At 46.8% G+C, this 18,204-nt stretch overlaps 1 protein-coding gene across 1 annotated transcript; it reads right to left on the reverse strand.

Annotated features, from left to right (window-relative positions):
• Positions 1 to 277: 277 nt before the first annotated feature.
• Positions 278 to 17,586, reverse strand: LOC119849185 (aquaporin-5-like). Its single transcript, XM_038386015.1, has 4 exons — positions 17,056 to 17,586; positions 5,292 to 5,534; positions 4,772 to 4,852; positions 278 to 466 (listed from the first exon to the last, which is right to left on the reverse strand). The coding sequence occupies exons 1-4, from the start codon at positions 17,584 to 17,586 to the stop codon at positions 278 to 280; spliced, it is 1,044 nt and encodes a 347-aa protein (XP_038241943.1).
• Positions 17,587 to 18,204: the final 618 nt, after the last annotated feature.

The following is an 18,204-nucleotide window of genomic DNA, read 5'->3' on the forward strand; positions in this document are numbered from 1 at the left end:
ACACTCCCAGTTCAGATAGAGCAAGGAATTCACTGGGCTTGGGGGAAATCTGGGAGACAAACTGGGAAGGGCACAAAAATCAAACCATTTCCAACCTGGGTTTCAAAGGACAACAAAAGAAATACGGCCCCAATTATCTAAACCTAGTAAATATCCCAGCTCGGAGCACAGGGGCAGCACCAGATAGCATCGCGGATGCTCCCTATGGTCCATCAGCCCCCAGACGCGACACTGCATTGTTCAACAGCTGTTCTTGGTACATCCCTGTCCTTGCGCCTCAGGGCGTCTCGCTCAATCCCATCTCTTGGGTGGTGCTCTCAGCCTTGGATTGCAGGTTGCGCTCAGCCTTTGGTCCCTCCTGCAGCATGGTCAGCCACTGGCGGAAGCCGCTGCCTGTCGGGGCCAGTACCAGCTCATTGAGAATGGCCGCAGCCAGACCCCCGCCAAGTGGGCCCAACCAGAAGACCTGCACAGAGAGCCGGAGCACAGATGTTAATGAGAGTGGCCAACTCTGGGCCTGCCTGGGCTGGGTTGCTTGCAGGGGCACCGGAACAGGGGGGATAGGGCTATGCCCTCCCACTTTTTACCAGCCATAAGGGCAAGCAACGAGGGAGGGGGAGGAAAGGAGTGAGCAGGGGGCGGGGCCTTGTGGGGGGGAAGAGGCAGTGCCAGGGCAGGGCCTTGGAGAGAATGGACAGTACAGAAGCAGGACCTCAGAAGAAGGGGCAGTGTGGCACAGGGGGACAGGGTCACAGTTCAGGCACCTGTGGCCCCCACAACTTTTAGGGCACTTCCGCTGCTCCTGGTTGCTTGCCTGGAGCAAACTGTCCATGTTGCTAAAGCAACCTCTTTCTCTGGGAGCAAACTGGTGTAGGATATTCTCAAATGCTTTGATAGTTCAAACTCATTCACAATAGAATCTTAGTGGATAACTCATGGTCTGCAGCAGAGCTGTGTGAATAAAAGACGTTTTGATTTGCTGGCAATTCTGAACAATTGGGGAAAAAAACCCCAACCCCTTATTTCAGGTCGACCAGAAAATAAATCTTTTTCAAAATTTTGGTCAAATCAAAAGGAAAAAAATTCATTTTGGGTCAAAATGAAATGTTCTGTTTGATCCAGAGTCCAACATTTTGGTTCGATTGCAAGCATTTTAAAATGTTGTTGAGTATTTCATTTAAATAAAATGAAATGCAATTTTGAAAAAAAAATCTTTCTAAACTGGAAAATTGAAATGTTTCATTTCAAAAATGTTAAAATGAAATATTTCAATTTTTCAGAATTTTCTTTTTTGTTGTTTTTTTTTTCAATTAAAACAATTTTGTGAAACCAACAGAAAATTGCTAACAGTTTCAGTGTCAGTGAATCTCTCTTTTCACCAAACAAATGTTTGGTATGAAAAATGTCACTCCTCTCTCAAAGGTGCTGGAGCTAAGGGTGCTGGGGGCTGCTGCATCCCGTGGCTTGAAGTGGTTTCCACCGTATCCAGGGTTTACAGTTGGTTCAATGGGGCTCTCAGCGCCACCACTATAAAAAATTGTTCCAGCCTCTCTGCCATCTCTAGACCACAGCCAGGCACTGTGAAGATTGGGACTCAGAGATCCAAGCCGTGGTATCTCATTTGGATTGAACCTACCCATCTATATTAGAGGCAGAGATGCTAGCAATGCCTATAGTTAAGGTTGCCTGACACTTCCCATTATAAGACCCTTTAGTGGTTACTGTTGCTTATATCTTTACAAACACTAACTGTTCATGCTGACATTTCCCATGTAGTACAGCTGCCTCAGGCTGAATTTTTGGGGGAAGTTTCAGCAAAAATGGTTCAGCCCTTTCTAAGAATGAGATTAGGGGAAAACACATTGCTCGGACCATGTTAAAACAACTCCCAGCGCCGTCTCATTGAAAAGCTCCAGCGCCTCCATGCTTTGGAGCAGGGGCTTGAAATGGGCACCATTTAATGTCCTTTTAACATAGATTTGTGTGTGTAAGTGTGGATCCTAAAAAGGCCACAGTCACCATTGAGGTAGAACCCAGAGCCAACAGCACTGAAAACACGAAGCAAGATCCCCAGCCAGTGTAGATTAGCCCAGCTCCGTTAAAACAAATGCAGAGGTGTCTATTTGCATGGGCTGAGGCTGCAGCCCCCAGGCATCTACCACTTTAGCAGACAGAATTGCTCTGTTTCTCTCATTGTAGTTGTTTGGGCCAACTCCTAGTGGGAAGTATAATCACACCCACAGGTCAATTTGTGAGGTGTTCCCCAGCTCTGGAAGTTCCTTCACCTGCCCCCCGACTCAAAATCATAGTCAATAACAAAATTCCCATGGACCCATGGAAAAGAAGCCCTTGAGGAATTCCACCATGATTTCAACAATTTCCATCCCACCATCAACTTCAGCCTGGACCAGTCCACACAAGAGATCCACTTCCTGGACACTATGGTGCTAATAAGCGATGGTCACATAAACACCACCCTATATCGGAAACCTACTGACCGCTATACTTACCTACATGCCTCCAGCTTTCATCCAGACCACACCACATTATCCATTGTCTACAGCCAAGCTCTACGTTACAACTGCATTTGCTCCAACCCCTCAGACAGAGATAAACACCTACAAGATCTCTATCAAGTGTTCTTATAACTACAATATCCACCTACTGAAGTGAAGAAACAGACTGACAGAGCCAGAAGAGTACCCAGAAGTCACCTACTACAGGACAGGCCCAACAAAGAAAATAACAGAACGCCACTAGCCATCACCTTCAGCCCCCAACTAAAACCTCTCCAACGCATCATCAAGGATCTACAACCTATCCTGAAGGACGACCCATCACTCTCACAGATCTTGGGAGACAGGCCAGTCCTTGCTTACAGACAGCCCCCCAACCTGAACCAAATACTCACCAGCAACCACACACCACACAACAGAACCACTAACCCAGGAACCTATCCTGCAACAAAGCCTGTTGCCAACTGTGTCCATATATCTATTCAGGGGACACCATCATAGGGCATAATCACATCAGCCACACTATCAGAGGCTCGTTCACCTGCGCATCTACCAATGTGATATATGCCATCATGTGCCAGCAATGCCCCTCTGCCATGTACATTGGCCAAACCAGACAGTCTCTACATAAAAGAATAAATGGATACAGATCAAACGTCAAGAATTATAAAATTCAAAAACCAATCTGAGAACACTTCAATCTCTCTGGTCACTCGATTACAGACCTAAAAGTGGCAATTCTTCACCAAAAATCTTCAAAAACAGACTCCAACGAGAGACTGCTGAATTGGAATTAATTTGCAAACTGGACATGATTAAATTAAGCTTGAATAAAGACTGGGAGTGGATGTCATTAGACAAAGAAACTATTTCCCCATGTTTATTCCCCTCCCCCCCCACGCTGTTCCTCACATGTTCTTGTCAACTGCTGGAAATGGCCTACCTTGATCATCACTACAAAAGGGTTTTTTTTTGTTTGTTTTTTTATTTGTTTTTTTCCTCTCCTGCTGGTAACAGCTCACCTTTCCTGATCACTCTCGTTATAGTGTGTATGGTAACACCCATTGTTTCATGTTCTCTGTGTATATAAAAACTCCCCATGCATTTTCCACTGCATGCATCCGATGAAGTGGGCTGTAGCTCACGAAAGTTTATGCTCAAATAAATTTATTAGTCTCTAAGGTGCCACAAGTCCTCCTTCTCTTTTTGTGGATACAGACTAACATGGCTGCTACTCTGAAAACTCTCCTTGAGTCCAGCGGGTCAGGATCTGAGATTCTCCGGAAAAAAACAATGAGATTCGCAACAATTGGGTCTTTTGGTTTTTTTTTTTTTTAAATCCCTCCAATTCCATTACAAGTTGAGTCTCTTTATGGAGACATGAATAATCAGGGAAGCCTCCACAGGATTGTGCTCTGCATGTATCCTGATTGAGAGCTTTAATAACCTGCCATGCGAGATGCACTTTCTGTCGCCCTCATAAAGCAAAGAAGGAAATTGGCATCATCAGTCTCAGAGGAAGAAAAGGCAGAATTGTCAGCAGTGGTACTAAATATGCCAGGCTTTGCCACAAGCAGCGGCAATGTAAACACAATCCTCGCTGAAACCAGCTGGCATTTATCTCCCAGGGCGCTGGGGCCTGATTATGTGCTCCCTTATACCATTGTAAATCAGGCACAACCCATTGGGCTAAGTGGAGTGACACCGGTATGGAACCGGTGTGAGATCAGAATCAGGCTCTGCACTGAAGTTCCAGCTGTGGTTATTTTCTCCAATGGACTTGATTCTGCCACTCCCCCTCACACAGAGTATGCTGACTGCTGAAAGTGATACGATTGCTCTTTACTCCTGTTAGCGCTGCAGAAGCCAGGACAGCTATATGGAAGTGAGCCAGCCCGAGTCTGTTCCAGCTTGTGCATCATCAACAGGATTTGTTGCTAATTACCTATGTTACAAATGTGCCATTGAAGGCCACGGGCTGCACAGTGTCAATGGAAGCAGAAACTGGTCTTCAGGACCTTTATTACTGGGGATAATGCATGAAAAGGAGAGGGCCAAGCTTGACTCCCAGGAGGGTCTTGCAGTTCTGGTAGCTAGAAATTACCTATCATTGTACTTGGAACCTGGGCACACTTGATCTGAGTAATCAATAAACCCAGAGATCCCACAATGCCATTTGTACAGTCTCTTGCTGGAAAAGAACCACACTTGAAGCACTACACAGTCTAAACCAGGCTTGGAAAGAGCTCACTTACCCAGTGATTAGCAAATTCAAAAGTAATCAAAGCAGGGCCCAGTGACCGGGCAGGATTCATGCTGCATCCGGTGTAATTGATCTGAAGAGAAAGAGTGACAGAGACACAAAATAAACGGGAAGGCTGCAGAAGCTGTCAAAGGGGGGAAGTGTAGCGATCCCAAGTAGCAGGATAACTTCTGCAGATGCATCAGCCCAACTCCCTAGGGTATGTCTACAGTGCAATTAACCCCCCGCAGCAGGCCTGCATCTGATGACTCAGGCTTGGACTGCAGGGCTGTAAATTGTGGTCTAGACCTTCGGGCTCAAGCTGGAGCCCAAGCTCTAGGCCCCATGTGAGCGGGGAGGGTCACAGAGCCTGGGCCCCAATGTCTACATGGCAGTTTTACAGCCCTGAAGCATGAGCTCTGAGCGTCCAAATCCCAAGACTCCCAAAAGAGTTCTGCCCAAGGGCTGCCTGCAGGACCAGGCTTCCTGAAAGGGACGAGCTGCTGCTAGCTTGATGTGACCAAAGTACTCACGGCAACCAGGTGCCCCAGCATGACAGAGAGCCCGATGACCAGGTGCCTGCCCTTGGAAGGGTCTCTCTTGCTCCCAGACGTGGTGAGGATGCAGAGGACCAGCTGGAAGGAGATGATCACCTCTATGCTGAGGGCTTGCAGCAGCGTGACCCCCGGAGCCAGCTGTGCTTTCAGAAGCAGAGACAAAACAACAGCGTTACAAGGTGGAAGGGTCCGCTGGGCCAGGACCTGGCCTCTGCTGGGCTATGGGGAAGGGCAGGCACCACATGCAGATAATGCCTCGGGAGCGTTCCCAGCCCAGGCTCTGGATTACCCAATAGGCAGACTAAGCACATGCTTAGGGTACCAGCAAAGCAGGGGGCACCAAAAAAATGAGATTTTTTTTTAAAAATATGATTTGATATTTCAAAAAAAAGCATCGAAGTAGTCATCATGGGAAAAATCAGAACTTTGTTAGTCTTCCTTACACTCCACTACACACTCTTCCCCCGTTTTTCTGTTCTCTTTTTATTACTTATCCCCACCTAAACCAGGGGGGCATCTTACTAACGTAGATCAAAATAATGCGAGGAAATCAGATCCTGTCATGAAATGCAATAAATTTATGTTTTATTATTGATATATTCTTCTGAGTTATATGTACTTGTATCATACTTATCCAAGACAATATGTGATGAACTCATTGGTCTAATGAGTGACAATGTTCGTTCAGCTATTGTGGATGAAATAAGGTACTGCGGGGTACTTCAGTTTATCTGTTGACTCTACACCTGATCTTTCACATATTGATCAATTGAGTATTGTACCAAGATGTGTCTCCCACAGATGGAAAACCAGTTGAACAATTGATAACATTCCTCAATTTGAAAAGCCACATTGGTAAAGAAATGGCAAATCAAGTACTGCATTATCTGTGCCAAGTTTGCAAAATAGATTTCTCAAAGTGCAGAGGTCAATCTAATGACAACGCTGCCAACATGTCAGGGTGTTATCAAGGAATGCAGAAGCAGCTTTTAGAACAGAACAAATATGCCATATTCATACCATGTGCTGCACACTCTCTCAATCTTGTTGGCTGCAGTGCAGTTGATTGTTGTCCGGTGGCAGTAAGTTTTTTCTCAACAGCCCAGTTACTTTCTCTGCCTCAACACACTGATGGGCAGTTCTTAAAACATATTTGGGCAATGATTGTGTGTTGAAATCTCTTTTTAATACTCACTAGGAGGCACATGCAGTGGCAACAAGTGCAATTCTGGAGTCCTACTCAAAGATTGTGGATGCATTAGAAAGTATAGCTGAAGATCAATCACAAAAAGGAGAAACTATACGAGAGGCAGAAAACATTGCAGACAAGATGCAAGAACCAGCTTTTGTATTCATGTTGACCATGTGGAATGAATTTTACAACACTTTGACCACACAAGTCAAGCTCTCCCAGAAAAAGAATTGGATTTGCAAACATGTGCAGACCTCTGTCAATCATTAGCAGACCACTTACACACTTTGAGGAATGATTTCGAAAGATTTGAAGACATATCAAAAGATATCTTGCCTGATACTTACTACAAAGAAGCACAGTCCCGCAAGTGAATCAGGATAAAACGAGCAAACGATAGCAGTGCAACAGAAACAGCATTGAATCCTAGAGACAAATTTCGCGCATCTACTTACTACACTATAATTGATACACTTGAAGCTCATATGAAGAGGAGAGTTGAAGTGTACAAAGTAGTATCAAGTAGATTTTCTTTTCTAAATGATATGGCCTTATCTGACAAACAATATTCACAAGGTTCCCAAAAGCTAGTTGACTCATACCCTGTTGACTTGAACATGAATCTCTGTGGAGAAGAATGGCAGTTCCACTGTTATATGTGTGCAAAGTTTAATGAAACAGGAAAAACGAAATTCAGTCACACTGAGCTTCATGACACAATATTGAAAGACGGAATACGATGTGTATTTCCAAATGTAGAGATCGCACTATGGATTTTTTTAACATGATGATTACTAACTGCTCCGCAGGATGCTCTTTTTCTCAGCTGAAAAGAATAAAAAACCCTCAGAGCAGAACAATGTGTCAGGACAGACTTGATTCACTTTCCCTATTGTGTATGGAAGCGGACATGCTTCATCAAGTCAGCTTTGATGAACTTATCCAGAATTTTGCAATCAGAAAATCTAGAAAGAAGCTATTTTAATTTCAGCATACCTGTAAGTTTTGTGTCATTTCGAAAAATAAGATGTTATTGCACGGGATAGTATTGTTTTTATTTTTAATCACAATGGGGGGTTACCATAATCTTTTCAGTGCTTACGGCCTCTAAAGGTCTTAATCCTGCCCTGCTCAGGGGTGTTCACAGCACAGGCAAGCAAGGCAGGCGACCACAGCACTTGCAGCTGCTGGGCAGAGGAATTTCACAGGTGGTTCCATTAAGGCCAAAGCCCTTCATGCCCTGGCAGCAATGGTGGGATGTGGCTAACTGTCACTCTTTTCTTCCACCATCATTTACAAACAGGGGCGAGGGCACTGGACTGGCATGCAGAGTTCAGTTCCCTGCATGGCCACTGCCTGCTGGGCTGCTCTTCAGCAAGTCCCTTCGTTGTTCTGTGCCTCAGTTTCCCCATCTGTACAATGGGGATAATGATACAGACCTCCTTGTAAAGGGCTTTAAGCTGTACTAATGGAAAGCCCTATGTATTAGTATTATTATTATTATACCCAGAGAGGTTTGGCAACCTGCACCTAGGTGTGAACACACACACACCCCCATACCATAAACCTGCGTACAAGTGTGCAATCACATAGATGCAATAACACCTCCCCTCCATATACTGCAGTTCCACACTCACTGGCCCCAGGCTCTGACACACAGGCACATACCCAGCCATGCACACACCCAGCCACACACACACCACTACCCCCAAATTCACACACACACCCCCAGCCCTTCGCCCAGAACTGTATGGGCACACTCGGCCAGCACATTTCCTTGCACCTGATCACAAACACACCGCATCCTCTATCCCTTCCCTTTTTAAAATTCTTACTCATGTTTATCTCATCAGTGCCTAAGGACACGTGTAATGCTGACAGACTCTGGTCATCGGCAGGCAGGATCGAACCAGGGAGCTCTGGAGCTTAGTGCATGAGCCTCTACCACATGAGCTAAAAGCCAACAGGCTGATAGCTAAGGCTGTAGAGCAGACTCATTTTATCTCTCTCCCTATAAGTGGTCTCAGTGCCACTAGATGGGACAGAACACCACACCCAGGAGGTGTGTGGGTTACACATGAGAACGGCCATACTGGGTCAGACCAAAGGTCCATCCCGCCCAGTATCCTGTCTTCTGACAGTGGCCAATGCCAGGTACCCCAGAGGGAATGAACAGAACAGGGAATCATCAAGTGATCCATCCCCTGTCGCCCGTTCCCAGCTTCTGGCAAACAGAGTTTAGGGACACACTCCCTGCCCATCATGGCTAATAGCCATTGATGGACCTATCCTCCATGAATTTTTCTAGGGTTTTTATTGAGCCCTGTTATAGTCTTGGCCTTCACAACATCCTCTGGCAAAGAGTTCCACAAGTTGACTGTGCATTGTGTGAAGAAATACTTCCTTTTGTTTTAAACCTGCTGCCTATTAATTTCATGTGGTGACCCCTAATTCTCGTGTTATGAGAAGGAGTAACTAACACTTCTTTATTTACTTTCTCCACACCAGTCATGATTTTATAAACCTCTATCATCTCCCCCCTTAGTCGTCTCTTTTCCAAGCTGAAAAGTCCCAATCTTATTAATCTCTCCTCATACGGCAGCTGTTCCATACCCCTCATCATATTTGTTGCTCTTTTCTGAACCTTTTCCAATTCCAATCTATCTTTTTTGAGATGGGGCGAGCACATCTGCACGGAGTATTCAAGAAGTGGGCGTACCAGGGATTTATATGGCAGCAATATGATATTTTCTGTCCTATTATCTATCCCTTTCTTAATTATCCCAACATTCTGTTTGCTTTTATGACTGCTGCTGCACATTGAGTGGATGTTTTCAGAGAACTGTCCACAATGAGATCTGAGATCTCTTTCTTGAGTGGTAACAACTAATTTAAACCCCATCATTTTTTATGTATAGTCGGGATTATGTTTTCCAATGTGCATTACTTTGCATTTATGAACACTGAATTTCATCTGCCATTTTGTTGCCCAGTCACCCAGTTTCGAGAGTTCCCTTTGTAGCTCTTCCCAGTCTGCCTGCGACTTAACTATCTTGAGCAGTCTTGCACCATCTGCAAATTTTGCCACCTCACTGTTTACTCGTTTTTCCAGATCATTTATGAATATGTTGAACAGTACTGCTCCCAGTACAGATGCCTGGGGGACAACACTATTTACCTTTCTTCATTCTGAAAACTGACCATTTATTCCTACCATTTGTTTCCTAGCTTTTAACCAGTTACTGACCCATAAGAGGACCTTCCCTCTTATCTCATGGCAGCTTATTTTGCTTAACAGCCTTTGGTAAGGGAACTTGTCAAAGGCTTTCTGAAAATCTAAGTGCACTATATGCACTGGATCCCCCTTTTCCACATGCTTGTTGACTCCCTCAAAGAATTCTAGTAAATTGGTGAGGCATGATTTCCCTTTGCAAAAACCAAGCTGACTCTTCCCCAACAAGTTATGTTCATCTCTGTGTCTGATAATTCTGTTCTTTACTATTGTTTCAACCAATTTGCTAAGTACTGAAGTCAGGCTTATCGGCCTGTAATTGCCAGGATCATCTCTAAAGTCCTTTTTAAAAATTGGCATCTCATTAACTATCCTCAAGTCATTTGGTAGAGAAGCTGATTTACATGACAGATTACAGATGACAATTAGTAGTTCTGCAATTTCATGTTTGAGTTCCTTTAAAACTCTTGGTGAATACCATCTGGTTCTGGTGATTTATAACTGTTTAGTTTATCAATTTGTTCCAAAAATCCCTCTAATGACACCTCAGTCTGGGACAGTTTCTCAGATTTGTCACCTAAAACAGAATGGCTCAAGTTGGGGAATCTCCCTCACATCCTAAGCCATGAAGACGATGCAAAGAATTCATTTAGTTTCTCCGCAATGGCCTTAACATCCTTGAGTGCTCCTTTAGCATCTTGATCGTCCAGTGGTCCGAATGGTCATTTAGCAGGCTTCCTGCTTCTGATGTACTTAAAGAAAATTTTGCTGTTACTTTCTGAGTCTTTGCTAGTTGCTCTTAAAATTCTTTTTTGGCTTTCCTAATTATATTTTTACACTTCACTTGCCAGAGTTTATGCTCCTTTCTATTTTCCTCAATAGGATTTAACTTCCACTTTTTAAAGGATGTCTTTTTTCCTCTCACTGCTTCTTTTACTTTGTTGTTTAGCCATGGTGGCTCTTTTTTGGTCCTTTTACTGTTTTTTAAATTTCTGGTATATATTTAATCTGAGCCACTATTATGGTGTCTTTAAAAAGTTTCCATGCAGCTTGTAGGGATTTCACTTTTGGTGTTGTACCATTTAATTTCTGTTTAACCAGCTTCCTCATTTTTGTGTAGTTCCCCTTCCTGAAATTAAATGCTACCATAGTGGGCTACTGTGGTATCCCACCCCCTCAGAGATGTTAAATTTTATTAGGTTATGGTCACTATTACCAAGCCATCCAGCTATATTCACCTCTTGGACCAGAGGACTAAATCAAGAATTGTGGGTTCTAGGACTAACAGCTCCAAGAAGCAGTCATTTAAGGTGTCAAGAAACTTTGCTTCTGTATCCCATACTGAGATGATATGTACTCAGTCAATAGGGGGATAGTTGAAATCACCCATTATTACTGAGTTGATATCTACAGCCTCTCTCTCCCTGAGCATTTCATAGTCTCTATCACCATCTGGGTCACTGTGTCCACTCACTGCAAATGGCACCCCCTGCTGGCTGCCCTGGGGATTAGCTCTGCCAGCTTGCACTCTCACTTCAGTGGTGTCTTCCCCGACCTCTCTCGTTCTGCTGTCCTGCACATTCCCAGGCCTGCAGCCAAGTCACTAAAGTCTTCCTCTTCCAAAGAATTCAGTCTTTCCAGACCTACTGTCTGGCTGATGCCTCCAATGCCCTGTCTACTCCCCAGTGGCTAGTAGGGGAATCTAGGCCTGCCCTCTACACTGGGGTCCAGGCCAGAGAACCTATAACAAGCAGCCACAGTCCTAGCTCTTGCTGTTGTTTCCCTGGGCCTCTTCCTACATAGCAGGCTTCCCCAGGTTTGCCAGCCTGCAACTCCCTCCACTCAGGGCATGACTACAGCCTATTTCCCTGCAGCCAACCCCTAAACACACCTCCCTCATCCAGAACATGATTACCCCTTTTTCAGCAGCAGAAACCCCTACCTGTAGCCAGCTACCTAGCTTTATACAAGCCCTGCCTTTCCTGCACTGGTGAGTCTGTTCCTAATTAGCTGCCTCCAGCCTAAAGCTCCCCTTGTTTGCAGTCTCATTAGCTGATTGGGCCCAGTTGGCCTAAGTCAGATCTTGCTGGGCTAGTGTGGGGGACTTCAGCCATCACAAACTGGGGGGGAAATGAGATTTATTTACAAGCTGAAAGCAGGTAAACACACACACCAATGAGTTACAGGTTTAGGTTCCAAAAGATTATTGTAACTGCTGTATATGTGCTTTAGGGCTAACCTAAACTAACCATCTTAGCGATCCCTCACTTATGCTTGGAAATATTGCCCTCTGCAAATCCCAAGCATCATAGAAATGATAATTTCTCTTTAACAGGCATTTTTATTCCCTTTCCCCAGCTTTCAGGCTGTGATGGGATGAGGTCTTGTGCACAAACTCTCTTCATGGGGGGGAATCAACAAAGTCTTTTATCCCCTGATGTTCCACAATGGTTTGTCTGGTGTCTCTAAGCCATCGTTTGTTGGGGAGGAGATGACACCTCTTGTGGTGAACTCGTATTTCACACTCACTGATGCTTCTCTCCTGACTGTGGGGTTTTACAGTTATAGCAAACACTTTCCTAGTTGCAAAGCAAACACTTAAATATTACCTTGCAGCATGGGATACAGCTCGATTAATACATGTAGCATCCTACAAGCATTTCATAAAGTCTAAACATATTCTTATAACTCTGTCAATTTTAACAATACTAACAGACAGGTGAGCCAGACTGGTTTCCAGCTATGCTCAGCGAGGCCTAGGGACCTTGGCATGAGCTGGCACCTGGTCTGCCAACGTCACAATGTTTACACTACAAGTGCTGCAGTGGCACATGCCATCTCTAGGGATTTTACTTCCTTTGCTCTTAACTTTAGGGCCTTTTTGACTAACCTTCTCATTGTATTGCAATCTTCCTTCCGTATGGATCAGAGCTCGGTTGCTGACATATGTTAGCAACTAGTCTTCTGACCGCATGGTGGATTCCTCTCTTAATAAGACACATGTTGCAACAGCCCCTTGCTCCCACTGTGATGACGTAGGCAGGAACTCTGCATTTTAAACACAGGGCCAACCTAGCAGAAGTAGGCCAGTCACCTGCCTGCTGCAGGAAGGCCTTGAGGCTCCATTGTCTTATGTGCTGTACAGAGTAGTAGATGGGCCCTGCCCTGAATATCTTAGAATCTAAATAGACATGCCAGGCACAGGATGAGGGAAAGGGGCAGATCACTGGCTTCACCTTTCTCCCATTCTCATTCACCCCGATGCACTGGCTGCTCTGCGGCTGGTCATTATCACTAGTAGCTAATGCCATGTCACTGAGAGCTCAGTGCCAAGTGGTAGCAGCATTAGGATGCTGTCACGGAGCAGCAAACTCATGCCGTGCACATCAGTCAGCACCATGGGCTCCCCCATTCAAATCCTTGCCTAAGCCTCATTCACTTCGCTGGGAGTTTGACCTGGGTCAGGACCTCAGATCTGGGCCCTTGAGCTGGAAAAGTTCTGCTGGACCAACAAGTCCATCCTGCCCAGCCCCACAAGGCATCAGCTCAGGATTAAAACTGGTTGACAATTTTTGTACAAACCCTTTTTTCACCCCCCAAAAGAATGCAGATTCAGATTGACTGAAACATTTAGTGAACTCGTGTCAATTTCACGGAAGTGGAAAAAAATCCGAAACAATCAAACCGCTTTGGGTTTTTTATTCAAAGCAACTTTTGGTTTTGAACTTTATTTTAATTTTATATTTTAAACGGTTAAAAAAAACTCACGTGAAACACAACAATTTTTTTCCCTGACTTTTTTGGTTCACCGAAAAAATGCAAAAAAAAAAAATCATTTCCAGGTTGATTTTTTTTTTCAGATTTGTTGGTTTATACCGTGAACCAAAAGAAATGTTTATTCACACAGCTGTGTTCAGGCTTGTCCCTTACAGTGCATTTAGTTTCAAGGGCAGACAAGACCACCAGTCTGAGATGGCTGGGAAGTCCTGCCCCATTGAAATCACTGGGAAAAAACTCCCATTGACTTCAGTAAGCCAGGGTTTCACTGGATGTATTACCTGGCAGGACCAATGCTCTGGGAGCTACACCAGTTAGTCCCTTTCCCTATCCTGGAGATGGATATTAATCCCTAGATCTTCAAAGAGTCTCATATCAATCCCTTGTTATGTGGTGATTAATGTAAAGGTCATTACAACTTTATAGAAATGCTAAGAACAAGCAGATTACGTCAGTGGCACTCAGGCTCATGGGGCTGTTGGGAGCCTAGAGCAGACTTCATGCATGTCGCTCTCTACGCAAACTCTTACTTTTTTTCCAAAGTGTTTGGTCTGTTTTGGAGATTTTCGTGAAAGGGGTTTGCTGCACTGGTGAGGCTTCCTATTGCTAGGGTGACCCGAGATCCCGTTTTGGCTGGGACAGCCCCTTTTTTAAGCCCTGTCCCGGCCACCCCGACCTTTTTGGCAAAGGTGGGCATTTGTCCCGTTGGCTCTTGCCAACTCAATCTAAATGTTTTTTGTCAAAAAGTGGGATGTGGTGGAAGATGCTGGGGTGGGGCGGTGGCGAGCGGAGATGCCAGCCCCGCATGGGGGGCGGAGGGGGAGATAGGGCTTGGGCAGGTGGCAGGCAGGGCTCAAGCGACGCCAGCCCCAACCTCATGGGGGAGGCCAGGCAGGGCTTGGGCAAGCAGCAACGCCGGCCCCCTGGGAGGGGGGCTCAGGTGAGTGGCTGGGGCCAGCCCCATTGCGGGGGTGCGGCTCAAGCAAGTGGCTCCGGCCAACCCTGCGTGTTTGGGGGGGGAGGGAGGCTCAGGCTAGCCCCAGGTGGGGGAGGAGAGGCCTCAGGCTAGCCCCTTTGGGAAATCTCGTCACCCTGCTTATTGCAATCCCAACACCTCCACATTTCTGCTAACGTGCCTCTCTCCTGGCCTGCGAAACACCCTGCAATTCAGGTGGGGACCCACTTCTGCCGATGCACCTGAATCTTGATCTGCAGTTCCCCCTGCCCGTGCCAGTCTTGAGTCCCTGTGTCCCCTCTCCCCCCCGCCACCCCGCCCCGTGCCAAACACCTCAGCTCTGGCCTGTCCCTGATGATGGGGGCTGGTGGTGGTAGCAAATTGTGACTGGGTAGCAAAACACAGCACGTAGGTGTCAGTAACAGCTGCTGGTAGGGGATTATGACAGGGGAGCGCTTTGGATCTCTGCAGTGGCAGGCTGCTGTATTAATCCGCTTGGCTGGGGGAACAGAAAAAAGAAGGGTGCCAGGAGCCCCAGTGCACAGGAGTCCCCCTGGTGTGGGCTCTGTACTCAGGCAGGTAGCTTGGCAGGGCAGGCGATGAGGGAACGGGAGCTGCTTTCACAGCCCTGGGACCTGCCCTGGCATCAGGAGTAATGTGGAGGGGAATGGTATGGGGGCAGGGCTGGGCTGAGGGAGGGGACAGTGTGGCACCTTGCAACGTGGCACATGTGTGAGAAGAGATGGGCCATGCAGTGGGAGTTGGTGAGGGAGGTCTTTGTGCCCTGGGAGGGGATTCTGGTGGGTTGGAGGAGGGGGTATTTTGTAACAAGATGTGCAGAGCAACTAAGGAGCTACCCAGCCCCTCAGCTTCTGACCCCATCTGCCATCACTCTCACGTTAGGAGACTAGGGCAGGGATTGTGTCTTCCCATAGATGCCCCCAGCAATAAGACGTTTCCCTATGCAAGCCCAGAGCCTTCTAGCAAATGGAGGCCAGAACCTGCCTGTAAACCTAGAGGCAACACCAATGACTGCTGACATATCTGCTCTAGGGCACTTCCTCTGGCCTGTTTTGGGCAGGGATCAGACTGGATGATCGCAGTGGTCCCTTCTCACCTAGGAATCTACGAATAGCCCCCTCTGCCTGTCTGTTCCTCAGCCTTTTCCCTGTGTGGTGCCTAGTCTGTCTTGGGCCCTTTCTCTCTGGTGTTATGCTTCCCTCAGCATTATCCCAAGCTCTGCGCTAAGCTGTGACTGATGGATGGACTGACACAGCCTGGCAACACTAAGGCCAAGTATATTCCACCATCCTTTTCCACACTCAGCTGCACGGAAGGGGTCCAAACCAGGGGGACAAAAATGCATCCAATTAGAGTGACAGGCCATATCACAAGAGTTGTTACTGGAACTGGCTACTACACCCCCAGAACACAAGCAGCGCCATGGCTCCCCAGCCCAGTTTCCTGTCCCAACCTGGAACAGATGAATCTTCAGAGGAAGGTGCACACGTTTTATTTTTACCCAAACAATTTGGTGAGACTGGCATGAATTTGCAAAATGTTTTGGTGTTGCTGACTCTGCCTTTTTCACTGAAAAAAGGTTTTGAGCGGCCGAAAAGTTTTGCCCAGCTCTATCTTAGCCCTGGTCTACACTACAAAATTACTTCAGGATAACTACGTCACACAGGGATGCGAATCCACGTAGCTATATGAACCTAAGCGCCATTGTAGACAGCGGGTGGATTAACTAAGCTAACGGGAGAAATTCTCTCCTGTCGGCTTACAGCGTCTTCATTAAAAGCGCTACAGCAATGCAGCTGCGTGCTGATGCATCCTTTTAAGTGCAGATCTGCCCCTAACCCCAGTTTTTGTTCTGCACTCTTTGGGGCTTTCCTGTCTGCAGTGATAGGCATCCCGTATGTGCTGAATTCAGTGCAGACTCTCACCCCAGACACACACACCATGCTCTCTCCCCTGGAGTCGTTAATTTCTGATTGGTTTCCTTAATCTAAAATTCTTTTCATCTGGAACTGAAAGTAACTGGCTTGTTCTTTGTGTCTGGATAAGAACACACTAAAGCTGAGCAAAGGATTGATTTTTTTTCCGTTTGGTCACCAAACCAAAAAATCTGGAAAAAAAAATATTTGTTTTGAACTGAAACTGGATTTTTTTCAGTTTCTCTGACTGAAACAATAAATCAAAACAACAACAAAAAATCTTTCAGACTGAAAAACACTGAAACAAGATGGAAAAAAAAAGGAAACCAAACTATTTTTTTCAGCTTTTGCATTTCACTTTGGGTGTTTTTCAGCCTCTGGTTTTTGACTGGGTCGGTTGGTTTATAAATCGAATTAAATTTCAAAATGAAACCTTGTTTTGAAATGAAAAGCCAAAACGTGTCATTTTGAAAGGGTCAGAACAAACTGCTTTGGACACAAAGTTCAGAGCCCCCCCTCCCACCCAGTCCAGAACCGCACAGAGTTGGATTTGATCCAGGCCCATCTCTAATGCACATGGCCCATCTCCTGCTTGGGACCTCTCTCAGAAGAACCAACTCCCCAGGGCCCTTGAGCTCTTTACTCACCTTGTTGACACCCATCTCCCCCCTGGTGTGTTCTGGAGTCAGCCCGTAGAGAAGAGCCGAGGCGGTGATGCCCCCAAGCAGCTGTGCCAGGATGTAGCACATGGCCCAGGCTGGCCTCACTTTCACAGCCGCCAGCATGGAGACAGTCACTGCCGGGTTCAGATGACCGCCGCTCAGGGGCAATGCACAGTACGACATGACAGCTGCTGAGCTCCCAAAGGCCAGCGACACGTGGAGTGAGTTGGGGTAGGCCAAGCTGCAAGGAGCTTGCTTCCCCACGTCCCCCAGGCTTGGGGTGGCAGCAGCAGCTGGCGGGGCTGAGTACACGGTACTGCTCGGCTCAGAACCAGCCACGGAGGACTGGCTCTGGGCAGTGATGCCCAGATTCCCTGAGTCAACTGCAGGCTGAGTCCAAGGAGTGATGGAGGCCAAGCTGGTGAAGAGAAAGATCCCGGTGCCCATAAACTCAGCCAGCAAAGCTTTAAGGAGACAAACGTCCCAAGCTCTGCAGGTCACCCGGGGCAGCTCCATCCTAAAACACGGCGAAGGATTCCAGGGCACGAGTGACACTCTAGGGCTCAGTTCTGTCCCTTTTGCATTTATAGCATCACCCCCTCCCTCTCTCCTTCTGGAGCAGGTGCTACACAGACGTCAGCAGAAGGCGGGGACTGGCTTGCAAAGGTATTGAGGCCAGCAGGCTTTCCAGAAACAGGACCCAAAGTGGTGCAGTGTCAAGACCCACCACTAGGGGCCTTGGCCAGAGCATGGCTGAGGCTGATTTGACCTGGCTTGGCAGGGTGGCAGAGGTTTGCCGGGGGCGGGGGGGGGGAGGTGGACATGGCCCCTCCTGCAGACTGAAGTGTCCTGCTGACCAACCAGGAGGGATACAGGATTCCCTTCGGCCAGCTCTCCTTATGGATAGGGGATGATCCGGCCTCCAGCTCTTGTGTGGGGAAGAACCTCCTTCCATCTTCCCTCTCCCACGTTGCACAGGGCAGCACCCATCCAAGGGCAATGAAAATATCTACCTGCCTAGTGTACAGAGCTGCTGGGGGGGCTAAAGGCTGGGCTCAGCCAGCACTCCCAGGCAGAGCATTTACCCTATGAGCACTCCCATTGACCTCAGCCGTCTGCAGGCTCCACTGCTCA

The sequence above is a fragment of the Dermochelys coriacea genome, chromosome 27 (genome assembly GCF_009764565.3).
Source record: "Dermochelys coriacea isolate rDerCor1 chromosome 27, rDerCor1.pri.v4, whole genome shotgun sequence".
Classification (NCBI taxonomy): domain Eukaryota; kingdom Metazoa; phylum Chordata; order Testudines; family Dermochelyidae; genus Dermochelys; species Dermochelys coriacea.